The sequence below is a fragment of the Patella vulgata genome, chromosome 3 (genome assembly GCF_932274485.2).
Source record: "Patella vulgata chromosome 3, xgPatVulg1.2, whole genome shotgun sequence".
NCBI classification, from domain to species: Eukaryota; Metazoa; Mollusca; class Gastropoda; family Patellidae; genus Patella; species Patella vulgata.
The window spans coordinates 89,377,672-89,400,251 of record NC_065881.2 but is presented as its reverse complement, the minus strand read 5'-3'; the positions used below and the strand labels follow the sequence as shown (position 1 = coordinate 89,400,251).

The following is a 22,580-nucleotide window of genomic DNA, read 5'->3' as shown; positions in this document are numbered from 1 at the left end:
GGTGGGTGGGTGAGGGTGTAACGGTTTACCCCAAACTAATCGATTATAGTAAGTTGGGTCGGGTGTAACGGTTTATCCCAAACAAATCGATTAAAGCAGGTGTGTGTGTGGGGGGGGGTGTAACGGTTTACCCCAAACAAATCGATTATAGTAGGTGGGGTGGGGTGTAACGGTTTACCCCAAACAAATCGATTATAGTAGGTGGGGTGGGGTGTAGCGGTTTACCCCAAACAAATCGATTGGGGTAACGGTTTACCTCAAACACATCGATTATAGTAGGTGGGTGGTGGTATGTTGGGGGGGGGGGGGTAACGGTTTACCCCAAACAAATCGAAAAAGAAACATCATGCTCTCATTCATGCTCAATTATACCAGACATTTAATGTATTAGTTTTGCCCTAAATTCATCAAAATATAATGTGATTATGTGTACTTATATAACATGCATTAGAGTCAAATATTTTCCAACGTGGTAGCCCCCTTGTCGGTGATGCAGGACGGAGGGCCTGACAAGAACAGCTGTCTAGTCGTTCGGATGGCACGAAAAGCCAAGGTCCCGTGTATACGTAAAAGATTCCTTGGCAGTTGGAATTCGATATAAGAGTAGGCCATAGTGCCGCTGCCCGGGCAAAATTTGCCTCATAGCACATTGTATGGCGTATGACCGTCTTCATTCATCCAGTATAGGAGCAGAACAGTAGAACGTTAAACCCCATTTTATTTCATTTCATTTGATTTCGTGTCAAATATAATATATAGATCATTATTATTATACCCAATATTGTATTCTGATAAAATAAGTTATGTAATAACTTGTAATCAACTATAGCTGGTAGCTATACAAATATTAATCATTATGGTCTATCTAGAAAGCTTTTATTTCAACATGGCCGCTTAATTAATATTCCACGTTCTATCATCCTTAAATCCAACCTATCTTAAAGGAGCTAGACCTTTAACTCAGTATATTCCAGAAAATTCGAAATTAAGAAAATAAATATATATATTTTTAAATATTCGTCCATTACAATCAAGATTGATGTTGATAATTTAAACAATGAACATTTTATAATCGGTACACGAGTCGTGTATTCTATACCCAAAACATACCCAACAAGACCACGTGGAAGTAATTATATTTACACATTCTACGCCGACCGCATCCCGTTTTCAGATTTTCTAGGAGGATTGACACAGTAAAAATAAACCAGTTCGTGACAGTAAAAGACAGTTCGTTACACTAAAGAACGGTTCGTTGCAGTGCACGGCAATTCGTTACAGTAACAGACAGTTCGTTACAGTTGAAGGCAATTCGTTACGGTACCAGACAGTTCGTTACAGTACAAGACAGTTCGTTACGGTACAAGACAGTTCGTCACAGGACCCGTGGTTGACATAAACACTTGTATAAACCTTTCTTCAATGACACGTCTGCTCATCCAATATTAAAAATCAATCAATTGTTTAACAATCACCAGCCATGTTATTATATCTCTACCAGGAGACGGTTCATTAAATTATTGATGGGTTTGAACAACAATTTACAGACTCAATACAATAACGACTTATTTACAGCCTGTATTTTATTTGTATAAGACATGTCCTCACAAACACGTTCCCATGCCCTCATAAATACGTATTCATGTCCTCATAAACACAGATCCGTGATTTATATACAGATTGTATATCTAATTAAAATAGCACGAGGTGGTCTGTGATTTATACACAGTTCGTGCATCTCGTTAAAGTAACATGCTGCAGTCTGTTATTGTATATCTAAACAAAAGTAGCACGAGGCTGTCTGTATGTGATATAGACTGCAAATTGCATAATAGCAAAGTAGAGTTGCATGGGACGGTCTGTGATTTTTTATCTGTTTAAAGTGGCTTGATGCGATCTGTGATTTTTTATCTGGTTAAAGTAGCATGCAACTCTGTGATTTTTAAATTATATAGAATGGGACCAGTGGATATTTTCAACCGCTGATTTGGTGAAAAATGACTGCGACATAACCGTAGGTGGAAGGGAACGTTAAAATTTTATGACCCCATCGTTACGGCGTGTGTGTATTTTACATTACTTCTACTACTACGGCCACGAATTTACGGCGTGTAATCGTGTTATATCACCAACTATCATTTCTACTACTGATGACAATAAACGGTGACGATTTTACCTCGGATATTCGTAATACTGTTACTCAAACTATTACCGATGATGCTGCGGTCACGGTCTATTGTCGTATAAAATAAATACGTCATTTCCGCCGTCACTGTTTACATTTGTGTCATACCTGTGCTACTGATGGAATTACAACCGCGGTGTAAACGTTCTATTATGAACTGGAGCCACCGTGGCTAAGTGGGTAAGGCGCTGGCTCGCTAGCCTGGAGGTCGCGGGTCCGATCCCGGTGTACTCCGAAAGGGATTTACCGGCGTGGTCCCCCCTCCCCCTGTCAATGGTGCAGAACGGAGGGTCTGACAAGAACAGCTGTCTAGACGTTCGGATGGGACGAAAATCCGAGGTCTTGTGTACACATTGGCGTGCACATTAAAGATCCCTTGGCAGTTGGAATTCAATATAAGAGAAGGCCGTAGCGCCGCTATCCGGGCAAAATTTCTCTCATAGCACACTCTGTGACATATGCCCGTCTTCATTAGCCCAGTCGGACGTTAAACCTCATTTCATTTTATCTCTATTATGAACTAGTGTATCATTGGTGGAAATGAAATGAAATGAAATGGGGTTTAACGTCCTACTATACTGCCCTGACTGGGCTAATGAAGACGGGCATACGACGTCATGGAGTGTGCATGGGGGGGGGGGGAGATTTTGTTCACTAAATGAAATAGGGTTTAACGTCCTACTGATCTGTGTCATTGATTGGGTACCAATGTAACTTGCTATAGTTAAATAGACATTTATGCCATCCGCACGTAGACTTTACCAAAGAACACAAGCTAGGGCATTTCAGGACGTAGGTAAAATTTTATTTCCTTGTCAACTGTGTGGGAATAACCGGTGGCGTTTAAACATTGATTAGTATAAGTTGACGATACTATAAATCTGTACGGGAAATAAGATCAATATTAGATCGGATATATACATTGAGAGACAAGTACGAACAACTACTGTTTAAACCTAACAGACTTAATGATAATAAATGCGAGTCAAATACAACTGTTTTCATATCGATCTAATAGTTCGTAGTGACAGGTATCAGCGACCGTAATTAACAAAAACTTGCTTATAATTTTAACCTTCTGTCAAGAAGATTGGTGGTGATATTTTAAAATAGAAACAATTTCTTAAAGTTTGATGTTCTGTGGTGTATTTTTTTACTGTTGTCTCTGATTCTGGAGATAATAACTTTCTGTGTTAAACATAATTTGATTTGAGTAGAAATCGAAGCCATTTTACTGTGCAGACATATTAACTATTTGTCATTATACCGAAGATGACGAAATTTCTCTGTTAATCGTAATTTGACTTCAGTAGAAATAGAAATTGTTCTCTCGGGAATTGCACAACCAGTACAGACATCCAGTATATAAACTTGGAACAGTTGGTTATATTGTTGTATAACAACCAGTACAGGCATCCAGCATATCAACTTGGAACAGTTGGTTATATTGTTATATAACAGAAAGAATAAACAGCACGGAAAGTTAGTTTGTAACCCGTTTATACGACAATAGTGGAATTTGGCACTTTGTTTTTAAAAACACATTAGTGGTAGGACTATCCAGAAATGGAAGGACATTTTATTACTTTGTTTAGTTTGTGATCTGTTTAAACGACAACAGTGGTATTTGGGACTTGTTGTGGTATAAAAGAAATGGAAGGCAATTTCAGCAATATGTTCGCTAACTTGACTCAACCAGTTGTTCCCCAGCCACCGTTTTATCTTCTCGGTGTGACCACCTTTCTGTATATCATCATCTTCTCTGTGGGAGTATTTGGTAACTTTGCTGTGATAACTGTCGTCTATAGATGTCGAGCCATGAGAACTTTTTTCAATAAATTATTTCTGAACCTGTGTGTAGCTGATTTACTGGTGCTGGTAATCACGGGGCCCACAGCGGTTATAGATATATATGCTAGAGAAATATGGTATCTGGGGGAAATCATGTGTAAGTATTCCTTTGTATTATCCGAAAAGGGGAGGGGTGCTGAGTTCGATCTCACGATTGTACGGGACATTGGTGGAGATTGGGTGTCTAAGGCATGCGCTACCGATCACCGATCTGTAATTGGTTCATATGTACAAGCATTTTCCGGTTACTGGTGTGGCCGATCTGTGAAGATTCCTCATGATGCAGAAATTTTGTGTAGAAGATGCTTGTATTGCCATAGATTTTAACGAATAATCTGTATAGATTGGGGAAAGTTTCTGTTCTTACATTTTGCAATTGCTTAAAGATGCCTTATGTAAGAGATAAATCGGCCTATTCACATCAAATTATTAATGAGACATTCACAAGACTAGCCCATAATCAACTCTCTGGATCAGCGGATGGTAGTGATTTTAATAGACTGAAACACGATCCCCCATTTAAAGATATAATATCGGAGATTAGATAAAGTCTGGTAGATCTCACTATAATAGTTAAAAACTAGATAATGTAAAGGGAATTTGCTGGAAATTTCAGTCAAACTGATCCACCCTGATCCGAGTATTTTGCGATTAAATTTTGGGCCTAGCCTCGATCATCATTACTAAAGTCGAAGTCGGTACGATAAATAAAATAGTCTTGATTATCCATTTTTTGATCTAATCAGAAGCAGGAGACCGGGTTGTAATCCAGTAAATATCATAGGCTAGCATTGCCTGATTATAGTCTGGATAAGTTAATTAATGTATAATTAATAATTTAGATAACATTTCAGGCCTAAAGAAAGACCTGCAATAGGCAGATTTAGCTCTTGCATAATGTATGTTTAATATGATTATTACAATGACATCATTATTAATGTGACGTCATAATGTATGTTTAATAATTTGATTTAAATATGGATAATCGTGACTGTATTTATTATTTTAACAATAATAGCGATGAAAATCGAGTCTACGCTAGTCTTATAAAAAATTGTCAACATCATAACTTCGGTCAGAATAAAGTAATTTGATTGAAATTTTCAATCTATTCATTTTTCTGTATCTATTTTGAACTATCAATGCTAGAACTTCAGATCTTTATTATGGAAGACCAGAAAGTTCTTTATTCAGTGTTTGTAATTCTTAGTTCTTAATTCATAATTCTTAATTTTTATTTCTTAATTCATAGTTCTTAATTCTTATTTCTTTATTAGTTGTCGTATTTCGACATTTGTACACTAAAATAAACATTTGCATCGTAAAATCTATATTAGTTTTACACTTCCGACATCTGTCATGTCAGATTTGTAAATTTTATGTTTGCTTAATTTAATAGAAACAACGAAAAACAAATCTCGAGCAACAAATTTCACAAAACATAATTTGTCAAAAAAACATTTCTGTATATTCATCGCGGATGGAGGGGGGGGGGGTCTAATATGGTTAGCACGTGTGCGCTGTGTCATTGCGTCAAGTGGCGTGATGTCGATTCCCCGGTTGTACATGATAAGGAGTAGGGTCGCCTGCCCAGCCTCATCGTTTTCTTCAGGTCTTCCAGTTTCCTCCCACTGAATTATTAAAATAAAATTGAACTATGTGTAAGTCCCGAAATGACCTAGTTTGTGTCGAGTGGACGTTAAATCTCCCTAGTAACGCAAGTATTGGGTCGAAATCAACCTGACATACAATAAGTCATCATACAATAAAGGGGAATCATTTGAACAACTAGACCTAAATCTTATTGCCAAGCCCTCTGGCCTGTATAACCGACAAGGAAGAGCTACGCAGGAAAATCCTGTCCTGCCTCACAACACTGCCCTCTCATATGGCTGGGAAATTGTAAGCATTATTCTGCTTTAAACATACAATACTATAAAATTGTTTTTATGGGGTTTAAATGTATATCAGATAATTATGTAATATGATACGTCAGTAATTATACAGAATTTCACTACTTGATATTTGTAAAACGATAGTCAACCACTGTAAATTCTCCGCTAACAGAAGTTATTGATCATTTTGTCACGATGTCATATCAAATATTAAATGTAATGGAACAAATTCAAGCATACTGCCATATCATATTGTAACATCACTGCACTCATGTTCGATGCAGGATGTTTCTCGATTTTACACACCCATGCTAGGTATTTGTAATATCTTGTCTCTAGGTGGAACTAAAGTGATAATATGTGACGTGTGTCACTTCTGTTATTAAGCTTTCATATTACATATGAAAGCTTATTGTTTCTGTTAAGATTATTATTGTTATTTTTTTTTTGTGTTTTGTCCACAAATCGGATTTCTCAGAATCTAACCATAGGATCGTTCTGAAACTTTTACCTATCCCCCCAAAAATGGGTGGTGGCTGTTGATTAAATATATTTTCAAAACGTTTTACGAATCCGAAATCACCGAATTTTACGAAGGAATGCATTTGACCTACAATGCTGTAACTCTGTGACTATTTGACCTATTTTACTAATTCTTTTTTCTTTGAGTATCTTGAAACATTTACTTCAAATCTGCAATTTCGGATTTTGGCATTTCGAAAATTCGTCGCTGTCATTTCGAACCGGAAGTTATTACCAATTTGACAACTTCTTTAATAGTTGTGCGATTTTCGTGAAATTTAGAATGTTAGTAGATCTTGCCAATGCGACTTCAATGATGTCCTTGGAAATTTTCTAAATTATCTCCCCTTGGTGAAATTAAGGATCAAAGTTTTCAAAAAAATCGTCGAAATATAGGTCAGAATGACCTAAAAAAAAAATTCGATACTAGACAAGTAATTACTGATTCGTACACAAAATATGGAGTTTGTCGATCGAACCGGAAGTGCCACCATGTTTAAACGTGAAAAATCAAAAAGGCTTTTTTGCTATTTTACTTACAGACTCGGGCGTCATATTTTCGGAATCCTGGAAGGAATACCTAAAAATCTATCGGATCAGAATTTTGATTTCGGTCACGTGATGGTCACCATTTTGAATTGAAAATGAAAAATAGAAGCAATTTGAAGGGCTGGGACTTTGGAACACAAGAACTCTCCTTCTAATTAAGCTAGAATGTTCAAACTTGGTGTAGGCGTTCACTAGGTCAATGTCATGATTGAGTTCAAAGATGAGCATTTTTTGCCTAGGGTAAGCAGAGATAAGCAAGCTGATTTGTTGATTCTTTAGGGCACGATGACATTGGTTATAATGAATGGAGGGCGATGAAACTCTTGTCAATCGAGAGGCTAATAGCTGGCCTGTTGTGTGAAATCATTGTATCATTTTTTATTCGAATTTCTCCTTTGATGTTTTCCGTGCCGACAAGGTTGTTTTCGAGTTTAGCTGGATTTGACTTCGCGCATGCGCTACGCTGGAACCAAAGGTACCATGAGTACTAAATTCCGGCGAGCAACTTTTCACGTTGGTACCTAGGTACCCTGAAAATTTCAAGGTGATACCTGCATTCGTTCATGTCGTTTGTTCTTGTCACCTGCCTTTCGTCGTTTTTTTTCTAAGTCAATTTACGGCTTCCATGAGGGGAAAAAAGTGGAATTTCGCCGTGACACCGGCACCGATTGTCCGAAAACCATGAAATTTGGACACAATACGTCCATTACCACCCCGGACTCTGTGCCTTACCCCCATTTTGATCCCATTAAAAAAAAGAGTTTTAGCAAAAAAACGATTTTCGGAATTTAATATTGGTTTTAACCCTGTACCCAGACAAGATATAGATATTATTATAATCCCTATGAAATATTTTAATTATTTACTGCTATAATATGAATTATCACTTATTCCCCGTTAAATAAATATCGGTCACCGGGTGCAGCTGTACAACTTCAAGGACCCTGGCTTCAAGTCAATTTACGGCTTCCATGAGGGGAAAAAAGTGGAATTTCGCCGTGACACCGGCACCGATTGTCCGAAAACCATGAAATTTGGACACAATACGCCCATTACCACCCCGGACTCTGTGCCTTACTCCCATTTTGATCCGATTAAAAAAAAAAAAGTTTTAGCAAAAAAACGATTTTCGGAATTTAATATTGGTTTTAATTAATTTTGAAATTGCAAATGCAAAGAGATTTTATCGCCTCTTCCGTATGTGATAGGTACTGGTACTATACACATTATCCTTAAAAGACAATTTTTTAAAATGACCGTAACGATGTATCGACACTAGAAACCGAAATCGCCTATTTTGACCTTTTTTGACTGCTGAGGCATCCAAATCTCTGGAATTTCTAGCGGTTGGCTGCGCCGCGATGATATTTATCACATACTAAATTGAGAAAAATCCTCAGATATCAAGAACAATAAAAATTCGATAAAATACGGCAATTTTTTAAGCAAAAAACCTTTGATTGTTGGGGGCGGGTTTTGAATTTATTTTGAACGTTCTCGGAATCCAACACTCTTCTATTTTTAATATGTGATAGCTAGAATCCCAAGGTACATTCTGTGCATATTTGAAGGCAATCGGAGCACAGGAACGTTGCCTGGGCAGAGCAAATCAAAGGCTTCTTCGTCTTATGACCTTAAACACTGCGTATAAATTTAAAGTCAATCGGATATTTACAGCAAAAGGGGGGCGACGACAATATACGACCACATTTCAATGTGGGCCTATAAAAAGTAAATCATTGCCAATAGAAAAGACCCACCTTTCCCCCAACAACAACCATGTAATGCACTAGCTATAATGGGGATTTTTCTGGAACACAGCGAAATGGGTCTTTTAAAATGTTCACAAGTGTATCACAAGGAGGGTTTGCTTCTTCTCTATGGGACACCCGATACCACTTCTCAACGAGGAATTCAGTCACACAGCCAACACCATTTTGTATGTTTGTGTAATCTTTATTCAGTATAAATCAAGTAATACAAATAAAAAAATACTTGGATTGATGAAAACATAATTTTTTAGAGTTATTCATACATGTAGCATAATTGTTCTTATTTAAAAAATGTACATGATTACATGTTTGTCATATACAACATTAAATAAACAATCATGTTTCTTCACGATAACAGTAACAGTATAACAATTGTATGAAATATATTTTCCTTTATTAAGCTTTCATATTACATATGAAAGCTTATTGTTTCTGTTAAGATTATTAAGCTTTCATATTACATATGAAAGCTTATTGTTTCTGTTAAGATTATTATTGTTATTTTTTTTTTGTGTTTTGTCCACAAATCGGATTTCTCAGAATCTAACCATAGGATCGTTCTGAAACTTTTACCTATCCCCCCAAAAATGGGTGGTGGCTGTTGATTAAATATATTTTCAAAACGTTTTACGAATCCGAAATCACCGAATTTTACGAAGGAATGCATTTGACCTACAATGCTGTAACTCTGTGACTATTTGACCTATTTTACTAATTCTTTTTTCTTTGAGTATCTTGAAACATTTACTTCAATTCTGCAATTTCGGATTTTGGCATTTCGAAAATTTGTCGCTGTCATTTCGAACCGGAAGTTATTACCAATTTGACAACTTCTTTAATAGTTGTGCGATTTTCGTGAAATTTAGAATGTTAGTAGATCTTGCCAATGCGACTTCAATGATGTCCTTGGAAATTTTCTAAATTATCCCCCCTTGGTGAAATTAAGGATCAAAGTTTTCAAAAAAATCGACGAAATATAGGTCAGATTGCCTTGAAATTTTTTTTCTGTACTAGCTAAGACAGTACTGATGAGTACACAAAATATGGAGTTTGTCGAGCAAACCGGAAGTGCCACCATCTCAAAATGTGAAAAGTCCATACGGCTTTTGCAATATTTTACTTAAAGACATAAGAGTTACATTTTCTGAATGCTTGAAGGAAAGCCTAAAAATCTATCGGTTTAGAATTTAATTTAGGTCAACTGATGGACGCCATTTTGAAATGAAAATGAAAATTAGTGAAAAATCCACATTTATGGGATTGAAAACATACACAATTGGTCGTGGCTTAGAGAATCTGTCTCCTATTACCGAAATTAATACATTTGAGGATAGCCTGGATCATGGTCGAATGTTTGGTATTTGAATATTTCAAAAATTCGAATTTCTCTTTTGATGTTTTCCGTGCCGACAAGGTTGTTTTCGAGTTTAGCTGGTTTTGATTTCGCGCATGCGCTACACAGGAACCAACGGTACCATGAGTACTAAATTCCGGCGAGCAACTTTTCACGTTGGTACCTAGGCACCCTGAAAATTTCAAGGTGATACCTGCATTCGTTCAAGTCGTTTGTTCTTGTCACCTGCCTTTCGTCGTTTTTTTTTCTAAGTCAATTTACGGCTTCCATGAGGGGAAAAAAGTGGAATTTCGCCGTGACACCGGCACCGATTGTCCGAAAACCATGAAATTTGGACACAATACGCCCATTACCACCCCAGACTCTGTGCTTTACCCCCATTTTGATCCCATTAAAAAAAAAGAGTTTTAGCAAAAAAACGATTTTCGGAATTTAATATTGGTTTTAACCCTGTAATACCCAGACATGATATATTATTATAATCCCTATGAAATATTTTAATTATTTACTGCTATAATATGAATTATTACTTATTCCCCGTTAAATAAATATCGGTCACCTGGTGCCGCTGTACAACTTAAAGGACACTGGCCTCAAGTCAATTTACGGAGAGAGAGAGAGAGAGAAATGGGGTTTAACGTCCACTCGACACAAACTAGGTCATTTCGGGACCAACATATGGTTTAATTTTATTTCAATAATTCGCTTGCGCGTAGGGGTCTTTAGCAGTGGGAGGAAACCGGAGGACCCGGAGAAAACCCACAAGGTTGGACAGGCGACCCTACTCCTTGCGTCAATTTACGGCTTCCATGAGGGGAAAAAAGTGGAATTTCGCCGTGACACCGGCACCGATTGTCCGAAAACCATGAAATTAGGACACAATACGCCCATTACCACCCCTGACTCTGTGCTTTACCCCCATTTTGATCACATTAAAAAGAAAAGAGTTTTAGCAAAAAAACGATTTTCGGAATTTAATATTGGTTTTAATTAATTTTGAAATTGGAAATGCAAAGAGATTTTATCGCCTCTTCCGTATGTGATAGGTATTGGTACTATACACATTATCCTTAAAAGACAATTTTTTAAACTGACCGTAACGATGCATCGACACTAGAAACCGAAATCGCCTATTTTGACCTATTTTGACTGCTGGGGTATCTTTCCGTACGTGACAAGGAGTAGGTCGCCCGTCCAACCTGTGTATTTTTTCAGGATCACCCGGTTTCCCCCCACTGCTAGACCCCTACGCGCAAGCGAATTATTGAATTAAAATTGAACCATACGTTAGTCCCGAAATGACCTAGTTTGTGTCGAGTGGTCGATCAACCCCATTTCGCTCTCTCAATTTTAGCACTCCTAACTCTAAAACTAAATGCAAGGAACGGGCCTATTTACAGAGGTCACAATTTTAACCTACATGCACACCTACATGATATACATATTATTATAATCCCTATGGGATATTTTAATTATTTACTGTTATAATATGAACTAGATCTGCATAGCAGATATCAAAGCTTTCATATAAACTTCAAAAGGGGTTATTAGAATCTATGAATCAACAACCACTCTGACGGAAGATATTCTCTGGGCTAAAAAAATTTTTTTCTCTCAGCTACGAGAGATACGTAGAATTAAACCGGCCCAGATACGAAGCCGCTTATTTGACATTGACACATAACTGAAGGTGAATAGGCCTACCCGTCCAGTTAATACAATGGGCAATCTCACATCGGTCCACTAAAGAGAGGCACATGCTAGTCGCCCCCTACTTCCCCAAGACATTTAGTCCAAACCTTGACTCTCATACATATAAACCATTTGGTACTACATGTACATGTATTTTGTACTTATATCATATTAAACCCCTCGGCCGCCATGTTGAATCAAACAGTATTTAACGTTCTATATCCTAACATCTTTATGAAATCAACGACAAATCTAAACTTGGGCACTCCAACCATTTTTATTTTTACATCATTCAGTTTTTTTTAAATAAGTAATTCTATCACAAATTATAGTGAAGACTGGACCACTAAACTAGTTACCCATCAGTTTTTCTTTGTGTTAATGCGTTCTACATTTTCAAAGCAATGATTCTTATAATGTGCGAGCCGCCATGACACCGGCGGATATTATAACTTCGATAGGCGAGAAACTTCAGGTAGCAGTTGGGTTTCATCAAATCATATTATTATGCGGTACGGCTTCACCTTTATTTCAATGGGAATTGGTTTATTATATGTGCAGTGCAGTTTTAGGTCAGTTTATGTGTAAATTAAGGGAGCTATACATAGGCCAGTAACCGGGGCTAAGTCATCTGAAATCAAACAAATTTTACAATGTAGGTAATGAAAACAAAATGTTATGTTAAGCGTTGTTCGAGGGTGGGGTGGGTGCATAAAATTCCAAATGCAAAAGGTTATTTTTCGTGCACGCCAATATGCACACAGGATTTCGATTTTTCGTCCTACCTAAAAAACTGCACGCAAAGTTAGTTGTCGGGCCTTCGGTCAAGAATCACAGACAAAGGGAGAGAACGGGGACCTCTGTTTTGCATACCATCCAAGCGACTAGGCACTAATCCTTGTACCATGGACGAGGGGACGGGCGTTTTTCGTCCCATCGAAACGACTAGACACAGATCCTTGCTAGGCCTTCCATACTTCACCACTGCCAACGGGGAACCACTTTGACCTCGGGTTTTCGTACCATCCAAACGACTAGACACTAATCCTTGCAAGGCCTTCCGTTCTGCAGCAAATGAGCCACGCTGGCCTCGTTTTGTCGTAACATACAAACGACTAGACAATGTTTCATAATTTAGTCATGTTCGCGTGGGTGGGTTGGCAGCAGAATTGATATGTACATGATAGTGACACGAGGAGGGGGGGGGGGGGTGTACACAAATCACACAAATCAGAGCTTTGTAATACACGCATATACTTGATATACTAAATACACAAATGGCTGAATTTCGAGACATTTCTGGCACTCTTTTATCACATAATGAGAACACTGCATTTATTTCTATATATCAATAAAATATGCCTCAGACCCATTGTTTATTTTTAAATTTGAATTAGACTCGTAACAAAATATATTTTCTGGCAACAAATAGCATATAAATAAAACTAGATTTACTTTCTGATTATTTTTTTTAAATGAAATCATTCCAGGGCTTTTATTGACATTTCAGAAAATGTAGAGTTGGTCCCATGCACTTGAGGCCAAGGTCCTTGAAGTTGTACAGCTGCACCCGGTGACCGATATTTATTTAACGGGGAATAAGTGATAATTCATATTATAACAGTAAATAAGTAAAATATCCCATAGGGATTATAATAATATGTATATCATGTAGGTGTGCATGTAGGTTAAAATTGTGACCTCTGTAAATAGGCCCGTTCCTTGCATTTAGTTTTAGTGCTAAAATTGAGAGAGCGAAATGGGGTTGATCGACCACTCGACACAAACTAGGTCATTTCGGGACTAACGTATGGTTCAATTTTATTTCAATAATTCGCTTGCGCGTAGGGGTCTAGCAGTGGGGGGAAACCGGGTGATCCTGAAAAAATACACAGGTTGGACGGGCGACCTACTCCTTGTCACGTACGGAAAGATACCCCAGCAGTCAAAATAGGTCAAAATAGGCGATTTCGGTTTCTAGTGTCGATGCATCGTTACGGTCAGTTTAAAAAATTGTCTTTTAAGGATAATGTGTATAGTACCAATACCTATCACATACGGAAGAGGCGATAAATTCTCTTTGCATTTCCAATTTCAAAATTAATTAAAACCAATATTAAATTCCGAAAATCGTTTTTTTGCTAAAACTCTTTTCTTTTTAATGTGATCAAAATGGGGGTAAAGCACAGAGTCAGGGGTGGTAATGGGCGTATTGTGTCCTAATTTCATGGTTTTCGGACAATCGGTGCCGGTGTCACGGCGAAATTCCACTTTTTTCCCCTCATGGAAGCCGTAAATTGACGCAAGGAGTAGGGTCGCCTGTCCAACCTTGTGGGTTTTCTCCGGGTCCTCCGGTTTCCTCCCACTGCTAAAGACCCCTACGCGCAAGCGAATTATTGAAATAAAATTAAACCATATGTTGGTCCCGAAATGACCTAGTTTGTGTCGAGTGGACGTTAAACCCCATTTCTCTCTCTCTCTCTCTCTCCGTAAATTGACTAGAGGCCAGTGTCCTTTAAGTTGTACAGCGGCACCAGGTGACCGATATTTATTTAACGGGGAATAAGTGATAATTCATATAATAGCAGTAAATAATTAAAATATTTCATAGGGATTATAATAATATATCATGTCTGGGTATTACAGGGTTAAAACCAATATTAAATTCCGAAAATCGTTTTTTTGCTAAAACTCTTTTTTTTTAATGGGATCAAAATGGGGGTAAAGCACAGAGTCCGGGGTGGTAATGGGCGTATTGTGTCCAAATTTCATGGTTTTCGGACAATCGGTGCCGGTGTCACGGCGAAATTCCACTTTTTTCCCCTCATGGAAGCCGTAAATTGACTTACAAAAAAAACGACGAAAGGCAGGTGACAAGAACAAACGACATGAACGAATGCAGGTATCACCTTGAAATTTTCAGGGTACCTAGGTACCAACGTGAAAAGTTGCTCGCCGGAATTTAGTACTCATGGTACCTTTGGTTCCAGCGTAGCGCATGCGCGAAGATAAATCCAGCTAAACTCGAAAACAACCTTGTCGGCACGGAAAACATCAAAGGAGAAATTCGAATAAAAAATGATACAATGATTTCACACAACAGGCCAGCTATTAGCCTCTCGATTGACAAGAGTTTCATCGCCCTCCATTCATTATAACCAATGTCATCGTGCCCTAAAGAATCAACAAATCAGCTTGCTTATCTCTGCTTACCCTAGGCAAAAAATGCTCATCTTTGAACTCAATCATGACATTGACCTAGTGAACGCCTACACCAAGTTTGAACATTCTAGCTTAATTAGAAGGAGAGTTCTTGTGTTCCAAAGTCCCGGCCCTTCAAATTGCTTCTATTTTTCATTTTCAATTCAAAATGGTGACCATCACGTGACCGAAATCAAAATTCTGATCCGATAGATTTTTAGGTATTCCTTCCAGGATTCCGAAAATATGACGCCCGAGTCTGTAAGTAAAATAGCAAAAAAGCCTTTTTGATTTTTCACGTTTAAAGATGGTGGCACTTCCGGTTCGATCGACAAACTCCATATTTTGTGTACGAATCAGTAATTACTTATCTAGTATCGAATTTTTTTTTTAGGTCATTCTGACCTATATTTCGACGATTTTTTTGAAAACTTTGATCCTTAATTTCACCAAGGGGAGATAATTTAGAAAATTTCCAAGGACATCATTGAAGTCGCATTGGCAAGATCTACTAACATTCTAAATTTCACGAAAATCGCACAACTATTAAAGAAGTTGTCAAATTGGTAATAACTTCCGGTTCGAAATGACAGCGACGAATTTTCGAAATGCCAAAATCCGAAATTGCAGATTTGAAGTAAATGTTTCAAGATACTCAAAGAAAAAAGAATTAGTAAAATAGGTCAAATAGTCACAGAGTTACAGCATTGTAGGTCAAATGCATTCCTTCGTAAAATTCGGTGATTTCGGATTCGTAAAACGTTTTGAAAATATATTTAATCAACAGCCACCACCCATTTTTGGGGGGATAGGTAAAAGTTTCAGAACGATCCTATGGTTAGATTCTGAGAAATCCGATTTGTGGACAAAACACAAAAAAAAAATAACAATAATAATCTTAACAGAAACAATAAGCTTTCATATGTAATATGAAAGCTTAATTATCACTTATTCCCCGTTAAATAAATATCGGTCACCGGGTGCAGCTGTACAACTTCAAGGACCTTGGCCTCAAGTGCATGGGACAAACTCTACATTTTCTGAAATGTCAATAAAAGCCCTGGAATGATTTCATTTAAAAAAAATAATCAGAAAGTAAATCTAGTTTTATTTATATGCTATTTGTTGCCAGAAAATATATTTTGTTACGAGTCTAATTCAAATTTAAAAATAAACAATGGGTCTGAGGCATATTTTATTGATATATAGAAATTAATGCAGTGTTCTCATTATGTGATAAAAGAGTGCCAGAAATGTCTCGAAATTCAGCCATTTGTGTATTTAGTATATCAAGTATATGCGTGTATTACAAAGCTCTGATTTGTGTGATTTGTGTACACCCCGCCCCCCCCCCTCCTCGTGTCACTATCATGTACATATCAATTCTGCTGCCAACCCACCCACGCGAACATGACTAAATTATGAAACATTGTCTAATCGTTAGTATGTTACGACAAAACGAGGCCAGCGTGGCTCATTTGCTGCAGAACGGAAGGCCTTGCAAGGATTAGTGTCTAGTCGTTTGGATGGTACGAAAACCCGAGGTCAAAGTGGTTCCCCGTTGGCAGTGGTGAAGTATGGAAGGCCTAGCAAGGATCTGTGTCTAGTCGTTTCGATGGGACGAAAAACGCCCGTCCCCTCGTCCATGGTACAAGGATTAGTGCCTAGTCGCTTGGATGGTATGCAAAACAGAGGTCCCCGTTCTCTCCCTTTGTCTGTGGTTCTTGACCGAAGGCCCGACAACTAACTTTGCGTGCAGTTTTTTTTTAGGTAGGACGAAAAATCGAAATCCTGTGTGCATATTGGCGTGCACAAAAAATAACCCTTTGCATTTGGAATTTTATGCACCCACCCCACCCTCGAACAACGCTTAACATAACATTTTGTTTTCACTACCTACATTGTAAAATTTGTTTGATTTCAGATGACTTAGCCCCGGTTTTTCACAGTGAAAGATTTTGATGAAACTTGACATGCATGTTTATAACCCAAAGATATGGTTCCTTTCGATATTTGCGCATATCGAATCGTAACTTCATGAATTATGGTCCCTGATTGTAAGAAAAATCACTTTATTTTTCGCGTGTTCTCTATCTATCTCTCGGAAATGGAATATGGAAATACACAAGCTAGCTAGTGTATTACAGGTTGGTGGTGGTGGGGATGAGGTCTTCTATTTGCAATGATTTTTTGACTACAAATATACGCTCTAACTCATTACTCAAACTACAGCAAAAAAAAAGCGGAACGGAAACCCGATTTTATATATTCTTACAATAGCAACGCACTTCGGGATTAACTTAGAAATGGTTCCTCTACTGATGTCTTCCGCCTTACTCCTGCCACAGTAGTGGCTTGTCCTACGGAGTTCCTTTCCGCAAGTTTTTTTTAGTCAAATGACTACAAAAAGGTTACTGGCCTATGTATAGCTCCCTTAATTTACACATAAACTGACCTAAAACTGCACTGCACATATAATAAACCAATTCCCATTGAAATAAAGGTGAAGCCGTACCGCATAATTATATGATTTGATGAAACCCAACTGCTACCTGAAGTTTCTCGCCTATCGAAGTTATAATATCCGCCGGTGTCATGGCGGCTCGCACATTATAAGAATCATTGCTTTGAAAATGTAGAACGCATTAACACAAAGAAAAACTGATGGGTAACTAGTTTAGTGGTCCAGTCTTCACTATAATTTGTGATAGAATTACTTATTTAAAAAAAACTGAATGATGTAAAAATAAAAATGGTTGGAGTGCCCAAGTTTAGATTTGTCGTTGATTTCATAAAGATGTTAGGATATAGAACGTTAAATACTGTGTGATTCAACATGGCGGCCGAGGGGTTTAATATGATATAAGTACGAAATACATGTACATGTAGTACCAAATGGTTTATATGTATGAGAGTCAAGGTTTGGACTAAATGTCTTGGGGAAGTAGGGGGCGACTAGCATGTGCCTCTCTTTAGTGGACCGATGTGAGATTGCCCATTGTATTAACTGGACGGGTAGGCCTATTCACCTTCAGTTATGTGTCAAAGTCAAATAAGCGGCTTCGTATCAACACGGTCGGCTCTGGGCCGGTTTAATTCTACGTATCTCTCGTAGCTGAGAGAAAAAAGATTTTTTAGCCCAGAGAATATCTTCCGTCAGAGTGGTTGTTGATTCATAGATTCTAATAACCCCTTTTGAAGTTTATATGAAAGCTTTGATATCTGCTATGCAGATCTAGTTATTATTATTATTATTATTATTATTCATCTTCTATAGCGCGTCATTATGTCCGGTGATATTTCTAAGTGCTTAACAAATGTCACATCACAGTGTGTAAAAATATTTAAACAATTGTGTTTTTAACTCCGATCTTAATTTAACAAAACTTGAACCTTCTCAGATTTTTCTTGGTAGCTTATTCGACATGTTGACATCAATAAAAAGATAGTTTTCCTCTGGGTTTCTTATGAGCAGGAACAGATAATAAAGTAGTATCTGTGGACGAACGAAGATTTGGTCTTTCATGTTTGTAGAATGTGAAAAATTGTTTCATGTAGGAGGGAGCAGTATCCGAAAACAAAGCTTTATACACATTTGATAGCACTTTAAAGTCGATCCGGGCTTTCACAGGTAGCCAATGAAGACTTTCAAGAGTTTCTGTTACTTGATCTCTAGAAGATGACTTGGCAACTAGTCGAGCACAGTTATTTTGTACAACTTGAAGACGGTTGATGGAGAAATCTGGAATGCCAGCCAAGATCCCACTCTTTCTCTATTCGCCACACCCACTCTCTGGAACGATCTGTCACCTAGCATCCACATGATAGACACTTTCGCATTTTTTAAAAGTTCCCTTACAACTTTACTGATTAAAGAATACAATTCCTCATATTTTTTAGTCTTGAAGTAATTTTAAAGCTATTTAGGTTTTTTTTCTTTTTTGCTCTATATTTTGTGTTAATTCTGTAAAGTCCGTTGATATGTACACGTGACTGACTGTAAACAAAACATTATTATTAGGCTTTCGTCTGAAAGACTATTGTTTTTACTAAAATTATTAAGCTTTCATATTACATATGAAAGCTTATTGTTTCTGTTAAGATTATTATTGTTATTTTTTTTTTGTGTTTTGTCCACAAATCGGATTTCTCAGAATCTAACCATAGGATCGTTCTGAAACTTTTACCTATCCCCCCAGAAATGGGTGGTGGCTGTTGATTAAATATATTTTCAAAACGTTTTACGAATCCGAAATCACCGAATTTTACGAAGGAATGCATTTGACCTACAATGCTGTAACTCTGTGACTATTTGACCTATTTTACTAATTCTTTTTTCTTTGAGTATCTTGAAACATTTACTTCAAATCTGCAATTTCGGATTTTGGCATTTCGAAAATTCGTCGCTGTCATTTCGAACCGGAAGTTATTACCAATTTGACAACTTCTTTAATAGTTGTGCGATTTTCGTGAAATTTAGAATGTTAGTAGATCTTGCCAATGCGACTTCAATGATGTCCTTGGAAAATTTCTAAATTATCTCCCCTTGGTGAAATTAAGGATCAAAGTTTTCAAAAAAATCGACGAAATATAGGTCAGATTGCCTTGAAATTTTTTTTCTGTACTAGCTAAGACAGTACTGATGAGTACACAAAATATGGAGTTTGTCGAGCAAACCGGAAGTGCCACCATCTCAAAATGTGAAAAGTCCATACGGCTTTTGCAATATTTTACTTAAAGACATAAGAGTTACATTTTCTGAATGCTTGAAGGAAAGCCTAAAAATCTATCGGTTTAGAATTTTGATTTAGGTCAACTGATGGACGCCATTTTGAAATGAAAATGAAAATTAGTGAAAAATCCACATTTATGGGCTTGAAAACATACACAATTGGTCGTGGCTTAGAGAATCTGTCTCCTATTACCGAAATTAATACATTTGAGGATAGCCTGGATCATGGTCAAATGTTTGGTATTTGAATATTTCAAAAATTCGAATTTCTCCTTTGATGTTTTCCGTGCCGACAAGGTTATTTTCGAGTTTAGCTGGTTTTGATTTCGCGCATGCGCTACACAGGAACCAACGGTACCATGAGTACTAAATTCCGGCGAGCAACTTTTCACGTTGGTACCTAGGCACCCTGAAAATTTCAAGGTGATACCTGCATTCGTTCAAGTCGTTTGTTCTTGTCACCTGCCTTTCGTCGTTTTTTTTTCTAAGTCAATTTACGGCTTCCATGAGGGGAAAAAAGTGGAATTTCGCCGTGACACCGGCACCGATTGTCCGAAAACCATGAAATTTGGACACAATACGCCCATTACCACCCCGGACTCTGTGCTTTACCCCCATTTTGATCCCATTAAAAAAAAAGAGTTTTAGCAAAAAAACGATTTTCGGAATTTAATATTGGTTTTAACCCTGTAATACCCAGACATGATATATTATTATAATCCCTATGAAATATTTTAATTATTTACTGCGATAATATGAATTATCACTTATTCCCCGTTAAATAAATATCGGTCACCTGGTGCCGCTGTACAACTTAAAGGACACTGGCCTCAAGTCAATTTACGGAGAGAGAGAGAGAGAGAGAGAGAGAGAGAGAGAGAAATGGGGTTTAACGTCCACTCGACACAAACTAGGTCATTTCGGGACCAACATATGGTTTAATTTTATTTCAATAATTCGCTTGCGCGTAGGGGTCTTTAGCAGTGGGAGGAAACCGGAGGACCCGGAGAAAACCCACAAGGATGGACAGGCGACCCTACTCCTTGCGTCAATTTACGGCTTCCATGAGGGGAAAAAAGTGGAATTTCGCCGTGACACCGGCACCGATTGTCCGAAAACCATGAAATTAGGACACAATACGCCCATTACCACCCCTGACTCTGTGCTTTACCCCCATTTTGATCACATTAAAAAGAAAAGAGTTTTAGCAAAAAAACGATTTTCGGAATTTAATATTGGTTTTAATTAATTTTGAAATTGGAAATGCAAAGAGATTTTATCGCCTCTTCCGTATGTGATAGGTATTGGTACTATACACATTATCCTTAAAAGACAATTTTTTAAACTGACCGTAACGATGCATCGACACTAGAAACCGAAATCGCCTATTTTGACCTATTTTGACTGCTGGGGTATCTTTCCGTACGTGACAAGGAGTAGGTCGCCCGTCCAACCTGTGTATTTTTTCAGGATCACCCGGTTTCCCCCCACTGCTAGACCCCTACGCGCAAGCGAATTATTGAAATAAAATTGAACCATACGTTAGTCCCGAAATGACCTAGTTTGTGTCGAGTGGTCGATCAACCCCATTTCGCTCTCTCAATTTTAGCACTCCTAACTCTAAAACTAAATGCAAGGAACGGGCCTATTTACAGAGGTCACAATTTTAACCTACATGCACACCTACATGATATACATATTATTATAATCCCTATGGGATATTTTAATTATTTACTGTTATAATATGAATTATCACTTATTCCCCGTTAAATAAATATCGGTCACCGGGTGCAGCTGTACAACTTCAAGGACCTTGGCCTCAAGTGCATGGGACCAACTCTACATTTTCTGAAATGTCAATAAAAGCCCTGGAATGATTTCATTTAAAAAAAATAATCAGAAAGTAAATCTAGTTTTATTTATATGCTATTTGTTGCCAGAAAATATATTTTGTTACGAGTCTAATTCAAATTTAAAAATAAACAATGGGTCTGAGGCATATTTTATTGATATATAGAAATTAATGCAGTGTTCTCATTATGTGATAAAAGAGTGCCAGAAATGTCTCGAAATTCAGCCATTTGTGTATTTAGTATATCAAGTATATGCGTGTATTACAAAGCTCTGATTTGTGTGATTTGTGTACACCCCGCTCCCCCCCCCCCCTCCTCGTGTCACTATCATGTACATATCAATTCTGCTGCCAACCCACCCACGCGAACATGACTAAATTATGAAACATTGTCTAGTCGTTTGTATGTTACGACAAAACGAGGCCAGCGTGGCTCATTTGCTGCAGAACGGAAGGCCTTGCAAGGATTAGTGTCTAGTCGTTTGGATGGTACGAAAACCCGAGGTCAAAGTGGTTCCCCGTTGGCAGTGGTGAAGTATGGAAGGCCTAGCAAGGATCTGTGTCTAGTCGTTTCGATGGGACGAAAAACGCCCGTCCCCTCGTCCATGGTACAAGGATTAGTGCCTAGTCGCTTGGATGGTATGCAAAACCGAGGTCCCCGTTCTCTCCCTTTGTCTGTTGTTCTTGACCGAAGGCCCGACAACTAACTTTGCGTGCAGTTTTTTTAGGTAGGACGAAAAATCGAAATCCTGTGTGCATATTGGCGTGCACGAAAAATAACCCTTTGCATTTGGAATTTTATGCACCCACCCCACCCTCGAACAACGCTTAACATAACATTTTGTTTTCACTACCTACATTGTAAAATTTGTTTGATTTCAGATGACTTAGCCCCGGTTTTTCACAGTGAAAGATTTTGATGAAACTTGACATGCATGTTTATAACCCAAAGATATGGTTCCTTTCGATATTTGC

At 37.7% G+C, this 22,580-nt stretch overlaps 1 protein-coding gene across 1 annotated transcript in view; it reads left to right on the top strand.

Moving 5' to 3' along the window:
* Window positions 1-3,642: 3,642 nt before the first annotated feature.
* LOC126816616 (trissin receptor) overlaps window positions 3,643-22,580 on the top strand; it is a 42,631-nt gene continuing 23,693 nt past the window's right edge. The window contains exon 1 of the mRNA XM_050543316.2: window positions 3,643-4,133. Coding sequence (XP_050399273.1) covers window positions 3,839-4,133 — 295 coding nt within the window. The 5' untranslated portion in view covers window positions 3,643-3,838. The remainder of the gene's footprint in view (window positions 4,134-22,580) is intronic.